This window comes from Eucyclogobius newberryi, unplaced genomic scaffold (assembly GCF_026437365.1).
Source record: "Eucyclogobius newberryi isolate DKJ021-1_F unplaced genomic scaffold, fEucNew1.0.hap1 SCAF_15, whole genome shotgun sequence".
Classification (NCBI taxonomy): Eukaryota; Metazoa; Chordata; class Actinopteri; order Gobiiformes; family Gobiidae; genus Eucyclogobius; species Eucyclogobius newberryi.
In genome coordinates, this window is record NW_027315779.1 from 4,765,227 (window position 1) to 4,786,472 (window position 21,246).

Below are 21,246 nucleotides of genomic sequence, written 5' to 3' on the forward strand. Positions count from 1 at the left end.
GCAGGGAAATACTATTACTGCTTAAAGGACCCCTTTACTGTATGTTTTCATAGTTTTATGTATCAAAGTCGTTCCTCAAATGGAATTGAGATGCTGTTTTTTACAGTGAACCTTGCTTTAAAGTTGCACTGTGGAACTTTTGCGTTGGCGGGGTTCACTATCCGCTTTTCTCCATTGATATTTGTTCTTGTTTTGCCTCGAATCGTCCACAGCATGGCATTAAACTTATCCATCTTGCATTTATTCAATCACAGGTGTTTTTATTGCTCTTAAATACGCACTATTGTTGTGAGCGTGGGGTCGCCGCTCCACAGATCTGACCTGTAGCTTGGCCCGATGGCGTTATGAAGACGAGTTTAATGGCACACTGTGGAGCCTTTTATGTACGGAGACGAGCAGGTGGCGGTTAAATAGTGCGCCTTTAAGAACCGCTTTAACACAAAAACCTGGAGCAGAAAATGTCGCCAATTAAAATGTGGATCCACCGATTCCACAAACGTAAAAACAATCTAAAAATCTAACCTACTAGGTCCTCTCGTATTGTCAACATCTACACATTAGTGACAACTCTTAAACTGTTTGAAGGCAGAAGGTCACATAGTTGTCACAGTCTCGATAAATAGCATTTATAACACAGATAAATAGCATTTATCGAGACTGTGACTAAACAACAGTGAAATGTTACATTTTCATCGTGGTCTGATATGTTACTATTCCTCAAGTTTGTGACCGGCTTTATAAAACTGAACTTTCTGAAAAACAAAAGAAAATTAAATATGACAAAAACATCCGGGTTACATTTACATTTAGGTCTAATTTTTGACTATAAATGGCTTAATTTTGCTTCTAAAATTGGCACGGTTATAATTTTTTGGCACTCTTTTTTGAATAATCTGGACATCCCTTCTCACAACGAGGCGGGGCATTTCTGTTTGAAGTCTGGCTGGGTTTTCTCTGGACTCTGGACACCTCATCAGCCAAAAACAATAGTCCTGAAAGATTTTGTACAAATATCTAACGGCGATTTTTCTGCAACGTATGTTTCGTTCGAAGGATTCTGTTCAAAGTGTGCCGTTCAAACACAACCAGCAGCATTGACATTCCACAGAGAATAACACAGGATTCATAGTGGGAACGATGTGACTTAAATAACAGCGTTTCTTAACTTATGGCCCACTCTTGACTCTAAATCCAGTGCTATTTGCTCAGGAAACTCCTAACACGCTCCGTCTTTCCTCAGGTGGTGGTGTCGACTACGGTGAGCGTGGAGGGACACGTGCTGGCCGTCTCCGACAACATGTTCGTCCACAACAACTCCAAGCACGGCCGCCGCGCCCGCAGACTGGACCCCGTGGAGGGGGCGCAGTCGTACCTCGAGCACGGTACCCTGTCCGCCTTTGTCACAGTGTTTGTGTGTGTGTGTGTGCACGCGTCTGAGTGAAAGGGGCTGTTAGCAGCACGGGCGGCAGATGGCTGATGGCTTAATCCTATCAGGTGATTTCTGCCCCTCCATCTGGCTAATCCCACCCAGCGCACACACCAGACGAAAGTGCGTGCGTGGAATATCACTGTCATTAAGAATGCTTTGTGAAACGGACAGAGCAGGGCCACGGGAGCGCTTGTGATGTGTGGGCTAAAAGGATGTGTACGTCAGTAAAAGGAGCTTCCGTCACTGACACGTGGTAAAGCTGAACTAAACCAGGTCTGAACTTAAATTAAGACTACTACTAAACAAAGGGTTTGCCAATATTTAGTCAGGATTCAACCAAAAATATTCTGGCGAGAACAGTTGTAATCCAACAACCCAGAAGTTCAATAACATGAATAAAGTCGAGAAGAGTGTAAGAGGACCGCATTGGAGATGTGTTCGGGGCAATAAAAATCGTGATATTCAGACAGTATTATGTCAAACACGTCTTTGAACGCTTTAGTTGAGGCTTACGTGTCAGACAAATAGGAAATGATATCTTGAATTGCCCACAAAAGTGCATAAATGTCCCTTTACAATGAGCGATTCCCATTTTTTATTTCAATCAGCTCTTTTGTATTGTTTTGAGTATTTTCCCCACCTCTAATCAGAGACATTTTGTGATTTCTTTTATATGTATGTTTGATGGAACTCATTACGATCCTCCAGAATCAGTCATGGTTGATGTAATAGCAGCGGGAAAATCTACAGCTATATATCACAGTTTTTCTTTTCTGTCAAATGGAAATAGAAGAGCATGTGACTCTACAACTGAAGATGTGGCTGTAGATTTACCCTAAAAAGTAAAACAAACACTATAATATGTCAGAGAAAATGCCCTTTTACAGAAGAAAGATGTTTATCTCTGAGCGTAATCTGTAACTTGTAACGCGTCACCTTGTTATAGAGTTTTGAATAACAGCAACAGCAGGACAAGTACAGCCGATATTGGCTGAAAAACTCTATATTGTAAAATAGTTGTTGAGCAATGTGGTCCTTCTATGACGACTGTAATGTTTTTTGAGTGAAACGGCTATGGCTCAGAGGCTTTATTGCGGGCGAGGGCCGAGCGGGGACTGGACACTGGCCAGACTCGGAGGGTGTAGCGTGAATATGTTGGGCCAGAGCGTGAAGCTGATCCAGAACAGATTTCTTCCTTCGCCTCTGGGAAGTTACGACAACAGCGACACTGCCAAACGTTGCAAGGATGCGCCGGTGCATGAGTCATCGCAGTCCATTCATACTTCTGCACTTTAAACTGGGAAAACATTATGGCTTTTACGTCCATTAAATTCCACTTACCGTCGCTCCCCAGTGACTAGAGTCCGTCCCAGCTGCTTTGGGCGTGAGGCAGGGGCCCCCCGAAGGAGCCCCATGTCATTTTAGGCCGCGACACAAACAGATGTCACCTATTTCACCCTCTGCAGAGTGAGGATTACCTTTAGGATTATCCTTAGTTTGCTTTCTTTCACCAGTCCAGCTCAATGAAACCAAACTTTCCGAGTGAAAAAATAATCAGATTGTCACAAAAAAAAAAAACTACTTTGCGTGTCATTTGACTTGAATTGACATTACTCATTGTTGCTGCCTACGATTCTTACAATTATATATTTTTTTTTATTCTTAAAATTCTTCCAATGACCTGAATAATCACATCCCTACTGCAAAGCATCAATGGCTTTAAAGTCGGTTTAGGATTTTCCGCATCGGCATCAGGAAAAACATTGTAACCATGTGAACGGTTCTGCGTGGAAATAAATGTCTTCTCCGCGGAATTCACACGCGGGAAGTATAATCCAAGCTTAACTCTCTCTTAATGATGTTTAAAGAAGACTTATTATGCAAAAATGGACTTTGAGGAGCTTTGAACCGTGTCATAATGTTCCTCCTTGTCATTAATTGATTCATACGTACTTGAATCATCTTTATTTATTCTCCTGTGGACAAGACGCTCCGTCAGTCCAGGTCTGCATCGCTCCCCGTGTCACGCCCACTGATATGAACTTACTTCCTTTTGCTAGTTTACTTTCTTAAACAGTGACACACGCAGGATGTAGCCATTTTTACACCGATAAAACAAATCCTCCACTTGCAATGGTGAACTACAGCTTTTTTTATTTTATCACCCTCACCAGAATATAGCAGACAAAAGCGGGTCTTCTTTAAGTCATGTCTGGTATAAAGCCTGTGTTGTCATGTGCACGTTCTCCTCACTCGATCCTTGGCTTTTAAAAGTGTAATTAATCTAATGTTTCGCTCAAACTTTAACGTTGTCTTGAATCTCCTCTTCTTTACATCATTTTCCATGACAAACAAGAGCCCTAAAAGACAGTAGAAGATGAAAGCTGCAGCGTGTACCAGCTCTGGAGAGGGGAATGTTCCAGAGTGTGGCATTAAACAGACCAATATTGCGTTTAAGCAGTTACAAGTGTTTTTATGTCTCTAAAACGTGTGAGTAAGTTTGCTTCTCCATGGAGACAAGTTCAATGCCGTACTGTGGAACATTCTCTGCAATGCCATAACGTCCCTCCACCAGAAAAGTTACATAGTTTTAAGTTTATGTTTAAATCAATGCAGAGGAAAGCAATATGTGAACATTTAGAAAATGCCGCGTGTCTTGTTTTGAAGGATATCGAATGTATCCAGGAAATGCACAATTTAAAACAAAATATTATATCTTTTGAATGGAAAAAAGTCCTCCAGATGTTGCATAAAACGGGAAGCTGAAACCCACGGATAGTTTAGGGTAAAACATGTTACAAAAAAGAGCTGATTAAAGTTAAAAATGAAAAAAGTTATGTCAAATACTTTTGTCTGATAATTAAACTTCAACTGACACGTTTTGACACATTTCTTGTCATAATATTGTCTGAAAACAAGAGTGTTTTATGCGTTAGACATATCCTGAAGCTAAATCATTGACGTAACCGGACATTAAACCGTGGATAATCTGCAAAAATGAACCAGTAAAACATAATAACAGTAAATCTTGTTTCCTCAAGGAGCAGCTCCCTGTATCAAAGCCATCAGTCCCAGTGAGGGCTGGACCACAGGGGGCGCTACAGTCATCATCATCGGGGACAACTTTTTCGACGGCCTGCAGGTGATCTTCGGGACCATGCTGGTGTGGAGCGAGGTGGGTTCCCCTCCCGTGTTATTCCAGCCTCTCCCGGTGTTTGTGTCCTTGGAGCGCTGGAAGTAACTCGATACAAAAACACACTTCTCCCGGACTCTTACTGCGAGCGCTTCATGTTTATCTAAAGACTCTTTTGGCACATGCAGCGCTCCGCTCGCTCCTGCCTCTTTCAAGGTCCCGCATGCGTTAAAACTAGCCTCTACATGTTTAAACAACTTATGTTTTTTCGTTTTATTTCTTCACTTTAGGTTATATCCTGGCACTTTCACTGCATCTCCCATAATGCAGCAGAGCGAGTTCTCACGTGGAAGTGGAAAGTGCCTCGTCGTACTGTCACTGCGAGGCTTTAACGTCAGTCATGTGTGTCCTTCGTTTGGTCGTGTTGTCAAAAAGGTCAAAACTCAGACACGAATCGATACTAAACTAGTATTGATACTGAAAAAATCACACAAACAGGACAACATTTGAGTGTTTTCAGAACTAGACTAAGATCACACGCTAATATTGAATAAACTACTATTACTTTGTGTTGTATACTTTTGCTTTTGCTACTTTGTCTTCAAAAACGAACATAAAAAGAAGACATGATCAATTTAATTAATGGATTTTGTGGTAATATTGTCTAGAAGCTTTTTACTTATCAATGTGGCATCAAAATCTATATTGACTATCGAGCTTTTTCCTCAGTATTGAAGTATTTTAGTGTTGTTATTAGTCATTAGTCGTATCACAGATGCATTGGCATTTAAATTCCTGGCTCCAGCAATATGTCGAATGCCTCTCCCCACTCATCACCCCATTTCACGCGACTGCCCCTGTCCATTGAAGCCCACTGCCCAAAAAATATAATGTACCATCAATATACGCGCGTTAATGTTTGTGACGACTTTTGAAGGTGTTCGAAGGCCAGACAGGCATAAAATACAGTATAATATGATATAATACTGTTCGAATCTGTGTCAAATGTTGTGTAAGTTGTAAAAACACACAAACAAGAACTGACACAGCAGTAATGCAGTTATAATTCTATCATGTATTCAGTATTTATGTACGTACAATGTGCTGGGCTGTAGGCTTCAATAGCTTTCCGAATATAAATACCTCCTTTGCAGTTTTTCATGGTTAATAACGTTTCGAGGGTCTCGCTGGCGGTGCAGTGTCGAGGGACGTTGCACATGTGCAGTCGTTACTCTCGTGAGTTCGATTCCTGCCCTCGGCCATTTGCTGAATGTCTCCCCTCTCTCTCGCCCCATTTCACACTACAACTGTCCTGTCTAATAAAGCCTTCGGGACGGAAAAAAGACAACGTTTTGGAGGATTTAAAGCAAGAAAATATGAAAAGCAAGAGAGTATAAAAGTAATAATTGACAATATATCACCTTAGTAAACCAATTCATGTTCATACAGTCCACGACTCAGACTGTGACGGAATTTAGGGGTGTTCGAGACAAAAAAATGTTAGGAACCACTGGTCTAAACTTCTACACTCTTGTCTTGCCCAGTCCCGTGCTCATATCAGACAAAAGTAAAAGCCTGATTTGAAAAAAAAAAAAAGCTACAAAGTGATTCAGATGCGTCCGCTTTTGTCGTTATAAAAGGTAAAACTCGTCTCTTCCCATTTCCCCAATCAATCTCCAAACTTATTCCTCAACTCCACATTTGCGCAAACAACCTTTCCAGATGTGACTCTCCCGAGACCCTCCAAAGTGCTTATGTGCAAGTCGCTTAAATCAGCCCCCCCCCCCACTGCTCACCCACAATCCATCAGTGCGATCCAATCTGCGGCTCGGCGATAGGCATCTCGTTTCGAATGCCCACACAGCGCTCTCGCTGCGCGCCGCTCTCCCGCCGCCGCCGCTCGTGTTTATTTGTGCGCGAGTGGCCCGTGGCTCCGGTCCAAGCACAACAGAGGGTTTGTGAGTGCGAGGTGTGGACGCCGGCTCGTACGTGGGCCGTGCAGTTTGTTTACTGTGTTGAGAGGCGCACTTACAGTCGCTCTCGTGTACACAGCCCCGCTCAGGACCAGCGCCGCTCGATGGGTGGCTCTCAAACCAAGCTCGGCCCGAAGAAACATTTCATTCAGGCGCATTACTTTTGAGCGTTAGGAGGGAAGACGTTAGTGAGGGAATTAGTGAACATGATTTGATGTTTGGCATTCGCACCAGGTCTGGGATTGTCAGGCTTTGAGCACAAGGACAAAACAAGGTCCAAACCAAGACTAGACATGGCGAGATTATTCACTTAATCGATTATTTTAACGATTTAGCTCACAATATTCTCTTAAAAACAAGTTATTTTAATTCTATCTTATACTCTGTAAATGTATAGTGCTTTTTACCACTCTTTTTATGTCACATTATCACTCAGATGGTCACACTCAATGGAAGGAAAGGAAATTAAGGATTTACTGTAAATATTTCCCTTTTTGCTCGTGGCGTCGTCATGAATTCTCACAATAATTGTAAGACTTTTTCGATTTTTAAGTTAGATTCCTAAGGGAGTAACACATTAGATTAGATTTAAGGTAATTGTCATTAGTTTAGTGCAATGAAATGCAGTTTAGCATCTAAGCAGAGCTGCAATGAAGCAATTACCAGATAAACATTTAAATCACAGAATTTTATATTTAATAGTAAGACATGCTACTAGTACTTTCAGCATATTTGTACCTGAGACATGTTGATTTTGAAGTGCTTTTATAGTGCCGCCGCCGCTGCTCAGTACTGCTACCAGGTCCTTTGCCACTCCTCCGTCAGACCGTCCCAGGGCAGCCCCGAGAGACCAAGTTCAAGGTTCATTAAACCCAGCACATTGTCACGACTGTATCTCGCGTTATTGTCCGGTGACGTCGCAGCCGCGCCTCGACAACCACTTGCTCCAGATGTGGTTTGATTTACAGTTCATTTCATATGTGGGTCGGAGTCGTTTTTTAAGACAGGCCAAATTTGCCGCATTAAATATTTATCGCCCGGCGCAGATCAATGGATGAATCGATGTTCTCTTTGCGCCAGGTCTATATATAAGTCTTAGGCACATATTGGATTGTACTTACAGTAGCGCTTGATTTCTGGTGTCGGGTCGTGTCATTTAACCCACGTTCTGTTCACGGAGTTTATTTGTCCCTAAAGGGCAATTAGCTGAAGAGCAGCGAGAGCCCAGATAACGCATGGGACACTTGAGAATACAAGTTAGATACAAAGTGCCTCTGATAAAATGAACACCAGACGCAGTTAGTGGCGCACTTGTTTCATCTCCATTTAATTGAATATGCAATACTTCACCGTGGCACACTTTTGACAATAATTATAGTACCACTCTTCGGACACATGTTGAATGCAGTTAAAGCTTTATTTTACAGTCTGGGGCCCGTGGCGGCATGTGCAGTGCAGGCGGGAAGGACGTTGCGTGGTGACTGGGGATAGAATAGAGGAATCAAATGTATAAATCAAGTGTCAAACTGAGTAGAAAACGAATCTGCAGCAGTAGAGTTCAGCAGTTTAGGGAAGTGGTGTGTGTGATCTTTACTGTGCGGATTTATACTTAGTGATAGTCGAGGGGGTCGTCATGGCCCTTTTCTTTTTCACATTTAAAAGGTTTTCCCTCCAAATGTGATCTATTTTCGGTGAAGCTGTGGATTCTTTGCGCGTTTTTAGCCTTTTTTCTTTGCAGTTTGTTTTATCTTTGGTTTCTGAAGTTCTTATGTTTACCTGTTACGTTTGACCAGAGAGTTTTGTAGCAATGATGCATGTGTAAGAGTCATTTCTGCACAGTTAAAGGAACAGATGTGGGTGAAACGTTCAAATCAAATATAGCTTTTAGTTTTAGTGATGATTTATTCTTAGTTACATAAACATTGGTGATGATGTCCACCTCATTTATGCTGTATTTTGGCCAGTTATTACTCAGGGCTAGTGCAACCTGTGAAAAAATGACAGGTTACGGCTCTGGTAACGCACGTTCAGTTGTGATTGTAGTTTTTATTTTTATTTTTAAACCTGTAAGAGAGCAGGGTACATACTCTACCTTCGAGTTGCATCCTTTAACGTTAACGGCATATCAAACCCAATCAAATGGTCAAAGGTACGAACAAAAATGAGAATAAGAAAATAATAATGAGGCCCTGATATTCCATTTGTCTTTAAAACCATGTAGCTCGGGTACAAAACTCCAGCAATGGAAATTATAGATGGATACAATGACAAGGAGATGTTCACCAGAGAATGAAGGTTTGTATTGAAATAGACTGACTTTTTACACACTACTCTTTTTGTTTTGGACTTTTTGCTCTGTTTCTTGTTCTCTTTTCTTTCTTTCTTCTCTCTTTTGTTTTGTATTATGTAAAAACAATAATTTAAAAATAGTAAGAATAAATCGAAAGCTGAAACTTTACCGGGGCGGATTAATGTGAAGCGAGGTTGCATTAGCGTTAAAAGTTTTGCAAACTCCCATCAGCGATCATTTACAAATATTTGTACATGTTCAGGTCATAAAATGTACAGTAGATACTAAAAGCTGCGGCGCGTCTCACTCCAAATGTTACACAAACAGCGTTGGGTCCAGCGCCGTAATCAGATTTGATGTAAAAAGCATTAAACAAACCTCGCTCAGTGCCGTCTTTCACCGCTCGGACAAGTGCAAATGCATCGCTCCAGTATTCAAAATAAACCTTCCACTGGAGACCGGAGCGGGATCCAAAACTATATTGGACGGGACAGCTACAGTAAGAGCCACAAAATTGACAAGAGTGTTCCTTTCTGTGTGTCGTGCAGCTGATCACGCCCCATGCCATCCGAGTGCAGACGCCGCCCCGCCACATCCCTGGAGTGGTGGAGGTCACTCTGTCCTACAAGTCCAAACAGTTCTGCAAAGGCACCCCAGGACGCTTCATTTATACAGGTGAGTTTCAATCCCCACTTTATTTGGTGTAGTTTTACCTGTTGTAAATAAGAATGATAGTTTTACACCAATCGAGCAGGTATTTGTGGCGAAAACGCTGAAACATCTGTAGAAAATGACAGGAAGTGACATCACACCCATTCCAGTCAAAGTTTATGCATAATTTACACAAAGAAACAACTTCTCTAAACATTAATTCAACAAAATAAAGTCGCTCTCATATATTTTTAATTTGTCAAATTAAAAAAAATGGTGACATTAGATGAGTTTTTGCCCAGTGGTTGCTGGTTAATTTCCTACTGTGATGTCATCAATTACAAACAGGAAAATATCAAAATTGTAAACCTAAAAAAATGCGCTATTCTGTGATGAAATTGTTCAAAATATATTTATCTTAACTGCATTTTAGTTCAATGAGTCGTCCGACCTGTCAGAGGCACTTTAAATATTACATTTTGAGATATTGAGATGATACTTTTAAGGAATATGGTCCCTATAATGATTTAATGTTGTGTATTGGTTAGGTTGAACTGGACAGGGATTAAATGCAACTCAACTAGCCAACATACATTTTTATTTTGCTTTGCAGATTATTACTCTCACTTGCCACTTTAATGCATCTATATTTTAAAGAAGTTCTTCTAATCCACGGTCAGTGTGTAAAAGTACACACTGTACTGTAACTCATTAAGAACAGAGACTCAAAATGAAAAGCAAAAACCTTTAAAATGACTATATAAAGTGAAGTTTAATCCTTGATAGAAGAATTAATTGTAATGTTTGAAAAGGCTCTAGTAGTTTTGTCTCACTTTTGTATGTAGTTTATGTAATTTGATGATTTCTAATGATGTAATTTAGTGACCAATAAATGTAGAAAGAAATATCTAGTTCAGTCACCATAACAAATTGTGATAATATATTGTTCCAGAAAATATCACAATAAACGATATTATTGAAACTACTTTATCACACTGACACAATAATCTGGAAATCCCAGTAAAGCCTCTTCTAAATGTACCAAATTGTAAAAATCATGAGCGGTAATGACTAAAGAACAGAAGGAAACACTTAAATATGTAGTTAGTATAATTTATTCGACCCTCTAGGGCTGAAAAATGTACTCACGATAAATATTTAGCCCAGAAATAATGTTTTATTAGTCAATATAGTAATTATTCTGACACGTCTAGAACTTTAACGAACTGTAGGGACCCAATCTAGTGTGAAGTACTCCACAAATGAGCCACGTATGTCCTAGAAAACTAAAAAAAACAACTCCACTTACTCTATGTTATACTTCCAATTGTGTAATAGATAATAGTTAGAACATTTCCACATGCAGAGGAGAAAAAGCACAGCATTCTTTCTCCGTTCTGTCACAAACATGTTGCTGTGGACCATGGCGTCTCCCTCTTTAGCGCTTTGGTGGACACATGCCTGCATATTAAACAGCTCTGTTCACTGTACGTTTGTGTGTGGATCTCTGGGCCTCCGCTCGGTTCAGTCCCGGGCCAGACACTGTGGGACTAATGACCGTGGATTAGTCAAACATTAACAACCCTGCGCTGGTGTACAATGTGGCCCTAATCAGACTCTCATTACGTCTACAATTAGACAGTCTGCGCTTTACGCTGCGCTCCACACTGAAACTATTAGTGAAATCAGCCAGAACGCTCAGTTTACCAACACACACCGTTACCACAGCTTTAACGGGGCGAGAGAAGGGGCGAGGGAAGGGGCGCGGGGGGCAAAGGAGGCAAATGAGAGAAACTATGCAACTAAAGTATGCAGGTTTGATGCATGTATTTGTGTCCTCGGGCAAGACACTGCAGCCTCTTTTGTATAAACACGATGTGTGCGAGACATTGGAAGCCTTGATTTAGTCCGTTTCCGTGGATAAAAAATGAAGTGTCCCAAATAGGACTGTGCTAAAATATCGATATATTGTGATACAAAATTTGGTGATATAGTATCGATATCGTGGCCTGCTGTATCGATATATAACCATGAGTAGTTTTTGGTGTCATTTACTGAATTATTTTGACACATTCACACTAGTCGTTATTTGGTCCTAAATTTACCCCAATTTAGTCGTCATGTAGACTAGGATTGACCCTGTTCTAGTCCTTGTTTAGTCCTGATTTTAGTTACGGGTTTAGTCCTGGTTTAGTTACGGGTTTAGTCCTGGTTTAGTTATGGGTTTAGTTACGGGTTTAGTCCTGGTTTAGTTATGGGTTTAGTTACGGGTTTAGTCCTGGTTTAGTTACGGGTTTAGTCCTGGTTTAGTTATGGGTTTAGTTACGGGTTTAGTCCTGGTTTAGTTATGGGTTTAGTTACGGGTTTAGTCCTGGTTTAGTTACGGGTTTAGTCCTGGTTTAGTTACGGGTTTAGTCCTGGTTTAGTTATGGGTTTAGTTACGGGTTTAGTCCAGGTTTAGTTACAGGTTTAGTCCTGGTTTTAGTTACGGGTTTAGTCCTGGTTTAGTTACGGGTTTAGTCCTGGTTTAGTTATGGGTTTAGTTACGGGTTTAGTCCTGGTTTAGTTATGGGTTTAGTTACGGGTTTAGTCCTGGTTTAGTTACGGGTTTAGTCCTGGTTTAGTTATGGGTTTAGTTACGGGTTTAGTCCTGATTTTAGTTACGGGTTTAGTCCTGGTTTAGTTACGGGTTTAGTCCTGGTTTAGTTATGGGTTTAGTTACGGGTTTAGTCCTGGTTTAGTTATGGGTTTAGTTACGGGTTTAGTCCTGGTTTAGTTACGGGTTTAGTCCTGGTTTAGTTATGGGTTTAGTTACGGGTTTAGTCCTGGTTTAGTTATGGGTTTAGTTACGAGTTTAGTCCTGGTTTAGTTACGGGTTTAGTCCTGGTTTAGTTATGGGTTTAGTTACGGGTTTAGTCCTGGTTTAGTTACGGGTTTAGTCCTGGTTTAGTTATGGGTTTAGTTACGGGTTTAGTTACGGGTTTAGTCCAGGTTTAGTTACAGGTTTAGTCCTGGTTTAGTTACAGGTTTAGTCCAGGTTTAGTTACAGGTTTAGTCCAGGTTAAGTTTAAGGGTTTAGTCCAGGTTAAGTTAAAAGGTTTAGTCCTGGTTTAGTCCCATGTGTGATGTGGTGAATGTACATTACTGTATTATGTGCGTCAACGTTCTACTCAAGCGGTTTAAGTCAGAATAATAGAGTAAAAACAGCTAAAGTAAAGTACAGGATGAAGAACATAAGTGAATCTAAACGATGGAATGCAAATGTCTGCAGTGACCGTGCTTGTGCTGGAGGTGATGTGATGTCTGCCTCTGCATCGATCCCACTTTAACACGGCTCCGTCACTCCACAACCATCATGACGTCACTGTGACAAAACGACCAACTAAAGACACATTTACGACGCTGGATATTAACTCGACATAAAGAGGATCGATAGAAATCATAAAATCAGCCCGCATTATAAATCTTATGAATTTCATCCGGTGTTTGTGTCGGCAAAACTGATTCGTTAAGTTATTGCAGTTCACTTGGGTGAGAAAATCGCGTCTCAAGAATGTCTGGATTCAAATGGCGTCAAAATTCCCTTTTTTATTGCATTGATATATTACAAATGCACATAATTAATTGAATAATAACATGTGTCATGCAGACTAACGGCCTAAACAGCTGATGTGGTATTATTAGCTTTAATCCGTGTTCATTGCTCCAGTGTTATGGTTGATAATGAAATGTCATGGCTCGTTAAATACTTGATTTGTGGCGATTACATCAGCGCTCAGGATTAATCAAATCAAATACTTCATGTTGTCAATTTGAAACGCATTTTACGCCGGCGTTATACAACATTTATAGTCTTTTAGAGCCATTTTAATTTCTCCATATCTGTCAAAATGCATATGAAGGCAGTTTGCTAAAATGTGTTTTCAGATAAATATCAATACTAGTCTACAAATGTATTGGCTGTGGATTCATTTATAATATTAGCTTATACTGCTACGAACACATACATTTCTAAAGCATTACTTTCATCGGCGTTGGCTCAGATTGTGCTGGGACAAAGGTGGTGGTCGCTCTTGCCTCCTTCAGTCCGAGCCTGGGGCTAGCTCTCACATAATTGGTTCGTCTGGACTCTAACTGCGGCTGCGATTGGCCGGAGGTGACCCCTGGTGACCCCCTGATTGGCTGATGGCTTCAACATGTGACCCCGGCAAACCAGATCCGTTACCGCGGCTCCGTGACCCCGCCTCAAGGTCGACATCTTCGCTGGAAGTCGCCGCTAAAAGCTGGCGGAGCTCGAACCCGATTGGCCGGTGCGGTTCCTTCAACACTCCAGCCGGTGTTGCCTCTGGGTTAAAAAGCCGAGGCAATTAAACACGTACAGGCGGCGCTCACACAAGCGGCGGCGCTCACGCTTTCGCAAAGATACACACTGGAACGGGGTCACGCTGTACACAAGTTACCACACGGAGGTTCAAACACGGCGCCGAGTTGAAAGTTATAATAAATCAGAGAGAAATGCAGAGGGCTGTGCAGCAGATGGTCGCTCCCACGTGCGCGCAAAGTGAACGCGGACGCTCGCAAAACACAAGACGCTCGCAGTGACGTGCAACGAAAAGAGGGACAGAGCAGGGGAGTGGATGAGGGAGCTGTCACGTTCACGGTGCAGATGCAGGGTCATGTGGTACAGGCCGGCGACACAAGCGAGTGTTATCATTTTCTCGCGTTAAGGAGAGCGTTTGCATCGGCTGTCAAAGCGTCTCACAAATCGATTATGTTTTTCCCGCTTTCAGAATCAATTAACCGAACGTGAACAGTACAGACGTCCAATCGTAGCCATTTAACACGGAAAAATGTCAAACTTGGCCTATCCTTAGTCGGAACTTTGCTTTCAGAGTGCAGGATGATCCAAACCCTTGTTCTTGATTAAAATTTGATACGTTGCTCCGCCCTGGTCGTGATTGTCGTTCCAAATACAAATACAGTGTCTCTGTGGATGTTCCAACATGCTGGTTTAGCGTAACATCTGATTCTTGAAGAGATATAATCATGGAATAACGCGTTATCTTTACCATTGTCGGATGATGTTATAGTGAAACGTTTTACTGTATATGCTGTAAAAATGTACCTTTAAATCATGATCGTAAAGTATTGATCCAGTAGTTGTAAGCTGATCTCCCTTTCTCTCTCTCTCTCTCTCTGTTGTTTTTCTCCCCCCTTGCCCTCCTCTCCCCCGTTTTCTACGCATTTCACACATGCAAATAGACACTCGTGCGCACTCACAAAACTCACCGAACACACCAGCGTCCCACAGCGAGAGCCAGAGAACCCGATCCCGTCTCATAAGGGAAAAAAATGAAGCAATAATTCAGTGATATTGAACTTGGAGCTGGCCTCGTATCGATCCCCACACACCTCCTCAGCCGCGTATCCTTTTACATGCCCCCCCCATCTTTGTCCGTTAACCCCCGACTGAAGCTGTGGAGGAAACGCAGACATCCTCCTATCCAACCATGCAGCCTTTAAAACAAAACTAATTTGTATTAATGATGCGATTTTGATCCGTGCAATTAGAACAAAAGCTGTATTTTTCTTTTCCTTTTTTCTTTCTTTTACTGTGCTTCCCCCCCTTTCCACGTTTTTATTGTGAAACAAGAGTGCAGGGTCCAGCCTCATGAAACTTCTATGAGTATTGATTGGTACGAGACTCAAGAGGAAGAAGAGAGCGAGGAGAGAAAAGAGGGAAAGAGCAGGCGGAGGGAGGAGGAGGAGGAGATGTGCGGGCAAAAGGAGGTGACAGAAGGTGTAGTTAAAGTGGTGGGGAGGGGTCCGGGGGGAGGTCGTGCTGCGCGGCTTTCATGGACAGCGGGTGGGCACAATGAGTGGAGATGAAACGTGTCCAAACAGCAGCAGACACAGACAGTTTGACCCCTTTAAAAAACAGTCTTTTCTGGGAGTTGGCGGTTACAGAGAGGTAAGGAGAGAGAAGTGAGCGGTCAAACTAGACATTTACGAGATGTGCAAAACTTAAAACACTATAGAAACTCTTTTTAATATATTCTAAAAAAATCAGCTGTCATTTGGTTCACTCTTCTGCTCCTACTTTTACATTCTGTATCTCAAAGGTGCACACAACGCATCAGAACCTGGACTTGGATTAAACCCAGAGCCCAGAGCCTAACCTGGACTGGGCCGAGACTGAACCTGGACTGGGCCGAGACTGAACCTGGACTGGGCCGAGACTGAACCTGGACTGGGTCAGGAGTGAACCTGGACTGGGTCAGGAGTGAACCTGGACTGAGCCGAGACTAAACCTGGACTGGACCAAGACTAAACCTGGACTGAGCCAAGACTGAACCCGGACTAGGCCAAGACTAAACATGGACCGGGCCAAGACTAAACCTGGACTGAGCCAAGACTAAACCCGGACTGGGCCAAGACTAAACCTGGACTGGGTCAGGAGTGAACCTGGACTGAGCCGAGACTAAACCTGGACTGAGCCAAGACTAAACCCGGACTGGGCCAAGACTAAACCCGGACTGGGCCAAGACTAAACCTGGACTGAGCCGAGACTAAACCCGGACTGGGCCAAGACTAAACCCGGACTGGGCCAAGACTAAACCTGGACTGAGCTGAGACTAAACCCGGACTGGGCCAAGACTAAACCTGGACTGAGCCGAGACTAAACCCGGACTGGACTTAGACTAAACCCGGACTGGGCCGAGACTGAACCTGGCCTGGGCTGAGACTAAACCTTTACTACAACAGAACAAATCCAAATGTACATCAGGACTAAACTGGGATGACTTTGTTCAATAAAATTAAGATCTTACAGTATGATCAGTGTGAGTTATTATCAGTAGCTTTGTTGGTAAAATAAAAATTAAGTTCCCTCTTGTTGTGAAGGTTGGATCCCAGCTTTAGATCATGCATCCTGCCTTTATGTCCTTGGGTTTATTTAAACAGAGCAATTCAAAGTGCTTTACATAACAGGAAAAGATGCATTAAAATCATAATAAAGACATGGATAGAAGAGGGCGGATTCATTCATTCATGTGACTTTTCTGGTGGCGAGTCAACTATCTGCTTCATATCGCCATGGTGACGTCCAGAATGGCATTACACTGACCAAACCTACATTTATTCAGTTACAATTGTCTATATTTGTTAATAAAATAGCTTGACATGTGTCTTGGTCTGGTGGTGGTGTCGCCTGCTCGTCTCCATGGCGATACAGACACGTTTAATGCCATACTGGGGAACATTCCAGGTAGAGCAGAAAAGCAGACGGTCGACCTTTGATCGGCAAAATGACACAACGCCTCGTAAAGCCCGTTCACCGTCGCCGCGGGGATAAAAACCACGATTTTTACGGTCACATCGCTGAGCCGTACATCGGAGCGGAAAACGATGAATTTGTGATCGTAGACAGACTTATAACCGTGTCCATTCCACGTCGCCCGTTAAACACATTTCCGCGACCTGTTCGACCCGTCTCCGATTCCACATTCACGGTGCGTTTCTATTCATATTTAGTGTTCGGTTTGAGGTTTTGGGTCTGGCCTTTTTTGTCTTAAAGTCGGAGTCTCGGGAGAGCGAGCGCGACGGTGGCAGTTACTCTGACAGTTGATACGCCTCCGACTGTTCGCAGCTGCTTTTAAACCCCTCACGCGCGCCAGAACAACTGTGTCTCCGTACGATTTGCTAACGCGCGGACGTATAACGCAGACATGTGAGAGGAAGAGTAATTCAGGTGAAAATATCGGGCTGTTTGAATGCAGATGCTCCATATGTTTGTTTCATAGTCTTCATTATAAGATGGAAATGCATTTGTTTTATAACGTTTTTTCAATGTTATATAAGCTTTCTGTTCTTTCAGGCTTCTTCATGACAGAATTGACTTGAAAATAAATATCTTAAGGTGTTTAGCTAGTATTTGGGAAGTGTATTTGCCTTAGTGGATGTATCTTCTTTCTTTATCAGGGAGTAATGGATTACATTGTGTGTTCTTTTGCTAAAGAGGGATAGACTCATGTTTGGATTGCAGTAAAATACAAAGAATAAACTCAAGCCACAGATTTTGCTTTTTTAAATGGCACTCATCACTTCATATGAAAATACATTTAAAAAATCCAATGTAATTCCAATACTTGTATGGGAAAATGGCATTTAGATATTTGTCCAAACTTGTTAAGCCCTAATGTTTTTTCTGGCCATAATCCAGAGAAAGACATGTTTATTATTAGTATTAGTAGTAGAAGTATATATAATGTCTTTGTTTTATGTATTTATTCTGTATTTTAGCTTATGCAATGTTTGTGGTGCAAGATACAGACGTGAAATAACATTACTCATTACATTATTTTTAATATAATTGTGTTTGCAAAATATGAGCTGGTCCTCCATGGTTTTCAGAGTTATGTCATGGTTTTCAGAGTTATGAAAAATTTGGACTTTGCGTTTGTGATTCATAATTTAAACTCAATAAGATGTTTTGAATGTAGAAAAGTCCTCAAAATGTTGCCTGTAACGGGAAGCTGAATGGATTATTAACTCTGAGCTGAACATTTTGAACCACAACATTTTAGCAGTCACTTCAAACATTTGCACACGCGGTAACCATGTTGTTCCATGTTGTTCCATGTTGTTCCATTTGCCGTTGTCAAATTTGTCAAATATTCCTACATTTGACATGAATCATAAAATGTGTAAATGTCCACAAACGATAACACATTCTTTGGAGAGGCTCGGAGGCTGGAACATCTGGTGTTGTCCACAGCTCTGGATTTATGCAGTCGTGGTGCTAACAAATTGAGCGGGTCCAGGACGTAACAGAAAGCAGAAAGTTGGGTGTGAGTTGACAATAAAACATACTGGAGATTCATCTGGAAGTAATCTATCTGTGCGGAAAGTACCAAACCTTTCTCCAGCTGTGGATCCTTCCACCTTCATTTAGCAGAGGCCGACGTAACGGGATACAGCTAATATTTATGAGAACGTCCTATGAAACTCAGATGCCTATTCCACCCTCGATATGCTCAATGCCAGAACGCAAGCAATAACACAGATAGAGCTTCCACTAGAAAAGTTACACACTGGATTTGCATATAATACGTTATACACTAGAACAGAGGTTTTCAAATGTCTCACACCAAGCACCACCTAAGAAAACATACCACCAGAGCTAAACCAGGTCTAAAACTGGACTATTTTCAGGTCTAAATTAAAGCTAAACCAGGTCTAAAACCTGACTACATCATAGTTTTACCAATAAACTACCCAAAGGAGCTCCAAAAGATGAAAACACTTGACTCAAATCAAGCAAATATTAGAAATCTAGAGCTCCTGACGTACCACCAGCAGGAGCTTGTGTGCCACCAGTGGTGCATGTACCACAGATTGAGAACCACAGCACTAGAACATGATGACTCATTTACCAAAAGTCCTCAAAAGCTTAACTTCCATATAAAATGCATATATAGCTCTAATAATAGGACCAGTGGCAGTAAGACTACTTATAGTAATTGCAGTAGCAGCCACAGTAGTAATTACGATTGGAATTAGTAATTCGAGTGGCAGTATAATGTATTAGAGGTAATTCTAATAGTAACACAGTGGTGGTAGCAACAGTAGTGAAAGTTATTGTTATTCTAGACTGCAGTGGTAAAACATGTATTTTGTGTGCTGCAGTAAAAGTGATTGCAATAGTTACTTATCACGGTAATGACAATATTATTAGATGTGGAACTAGTGACAGAACTGAACTGCAGATTCTAATTCAATTGTAAGCACGCATAAAAATGAGATACTGTTTTGCAAAAGCCCTTAAAAAAGTCACAAAAAAGAAAGAAAATGTAAAAATATCAATACAGTCATATAAATGATCAGTTCATACATTTGAACGCCACTACAAAATGACATGAGCCGCTTTAGTGCCCTCAGTGGGGACGTGTGTGGACATTTAGACTGAACAATGCTGCTGGTCGACCTGTGTGAATAAAACATGTGGCTCTTTTGTCAGTGGGCGGTTCAACTCTTCACAAAGGCCACTAAAGACACGGCATCTTCTGCTAAAGTTCTGTTCACAGTAACAGACAGTTAAGACACATGAATATGCTGAAACTCAACATGATCACCGCATAAAGCACATTATTATTCGACGATCGTGATTAGTCAGGTCACAATATAAAAGCTAGAAACTTTTGAATACAATTTGAATACGATTTTGAATACAAGTACATGTAAATTGCTTTTATTTGGCTGCTTATCAATTACGTTTGCGTTCAGAAAGTTCCATCTCATGAAGCTGCTCACATAATATTGGAACAGTAATGCAATGGAATGACAGAAAATGAAGGATTACACTTTTGTTTCGCTGCGCGTGAATAATCGTAACATAGAAGTCGATATTGCGGCATCCCTAGTTGGGTTTTTGACCGCAGTAGCAGCCGCAGTAGCAGCCGCAGTAGCAGCCGCAGCAGTAGCAGTAGCAGCCGCAGCAGTAGCAGTAGCAGCCGCAGTAGTAGCAGTAGCAGCCGCAGCAGTAGCAGTCGCAGTAGTAGCAGTAGCAGCCGCAGCAGTAGCAGCCGCAGCAGTAGCAGCAGCAGCCGCAGCAGTAGCAGTAGCAGCCGCAGTAGTAGCAGTAGGAGCCACAGCAGTAGCAGTAGCAGCCGCAGTAGTAGCAGTAGCAGCCGCAGCAGTAGCAGTAGCAGCCGCAGCAGTAGCCGCAGTAGTAGCAGTAGCAGCCGCAGTAGCAGCCGCAGTAGTAGCAGTAGGAGCCGCAGTAGTAGCAGTAGCAGCCGCAGTAGTAGCAGTAGCAGCCGCAGTAGTAGTAGTAGCAGCCGCAGTAGTAGCATTAGCAGCCGCAGTAGTAGCAGTAGCAGCCGCAGTAGTAGCAGCCGCAGTAGTAGCATTAGCAGCCGCAGTAGCAGCCGCAGTAGTAGCAGCCGCAGTAGTAGCAGTAGCAGCCGCAGTAGTAGCAGTAGCAGTAGCAGTAGTAGCAGTAGCAGTAGTAGCAGCCGCAGTAGTAGTAGTAGCAGTAGCAGTAGTAGCAGTAGCAGTAGCAGCCGCAGTAGTAGCAGTAGCAGTAGCAGTAGTAGCAGTAGCAGCCGCAGTAGTAGCAGTAGCAGCCGCAGTAGCAGCCGCAGTAGCAGCAGCAGTAGCAGCAGCAGTAGTAGCAGCAGCAGTAGTAGCAGTAGCAGTAGCAGTAGTAGCAGCCGCAGTAGTAGCAGTAGCAGTAGTAGCAGTAGCAGCCGCAGTAGTAGCAGTAGCAGCCGCAGTAGTAGCAGCCGCAGTAGTAGCAGTAGCAGCCGCAGTAGTAGCAGTAGTAGCAGTAGCAGCCGCAGTAGCAGCAGCAGTAGTAGCAGTAGCAGTAGCAGTAGTAGCAGCCGCAGTAGTAGCAGTAGCAGCCGCAGTAGTAGCAGTAGCAGCCGCAGTAGCAGCCGCAGTAGCAGCAGCAGTAGCAGCAGCAGTAGTAGCAGTAGCAGTAGCAGTAGTAGCAGTAGCAGCAGTAGCAGTAGTAGCAGTAGTAGAAGTAGCAGCCGCAGTAGTAGCAGCAGTAGCAGTAATAGCAGTAGTAGCAGTAGCAGCCGCAGTAGTAGCAGTAGCAGCCGCAGTAGCAGCCGTAGCAGTAGCAGCAGTAGCAGCAGCAGCAGCAGCAGCAGCAGCAGCAGCAGCAGCAGCAGCAGCAGTAGCAGCAGCAGCAGCAGCAGTAGCAGCAGCAGCAGCAGCAGCAGCAGCAGCAGCAGCAGCAGTAGCAGCAGCAGCAGCAGCA

General features: G+C 42.6%; 1 protein-coding gene across 2 annotated transcripts in view; it reads left to right on the plus strand.

Annotated features, from left to right (window-relative positions):
- The window catches only part of LOC140360532 (transcription factor COE1-like), a 153,549-nt gene that overhangs the window by 103,240 nt on the left and 29,063 nt on the right, over positions 1–21,246 (plus strand). Inside the window, exons 8-10 of one of the 2 annotated variants that reach the window (XM_072445775.1) lie at positions 1,241–1,382; positions 4,471–4,604; positions 9,374–9,500. In XM_072445775.1, the coding sequence (XP_072301876.1) occupies positions 1,241–1,382; positions 4,471–4,604; positions 9,374–9,500 (403 nt within the window). The remainder of the gene's footprint in view (positions 1–1,240; positions 1,383–4,470; positions 4,605–9,373; positions 9,501–21,246) is intronic. The other variant, XM_072445776.1, reaches the window with a different exon arrangement.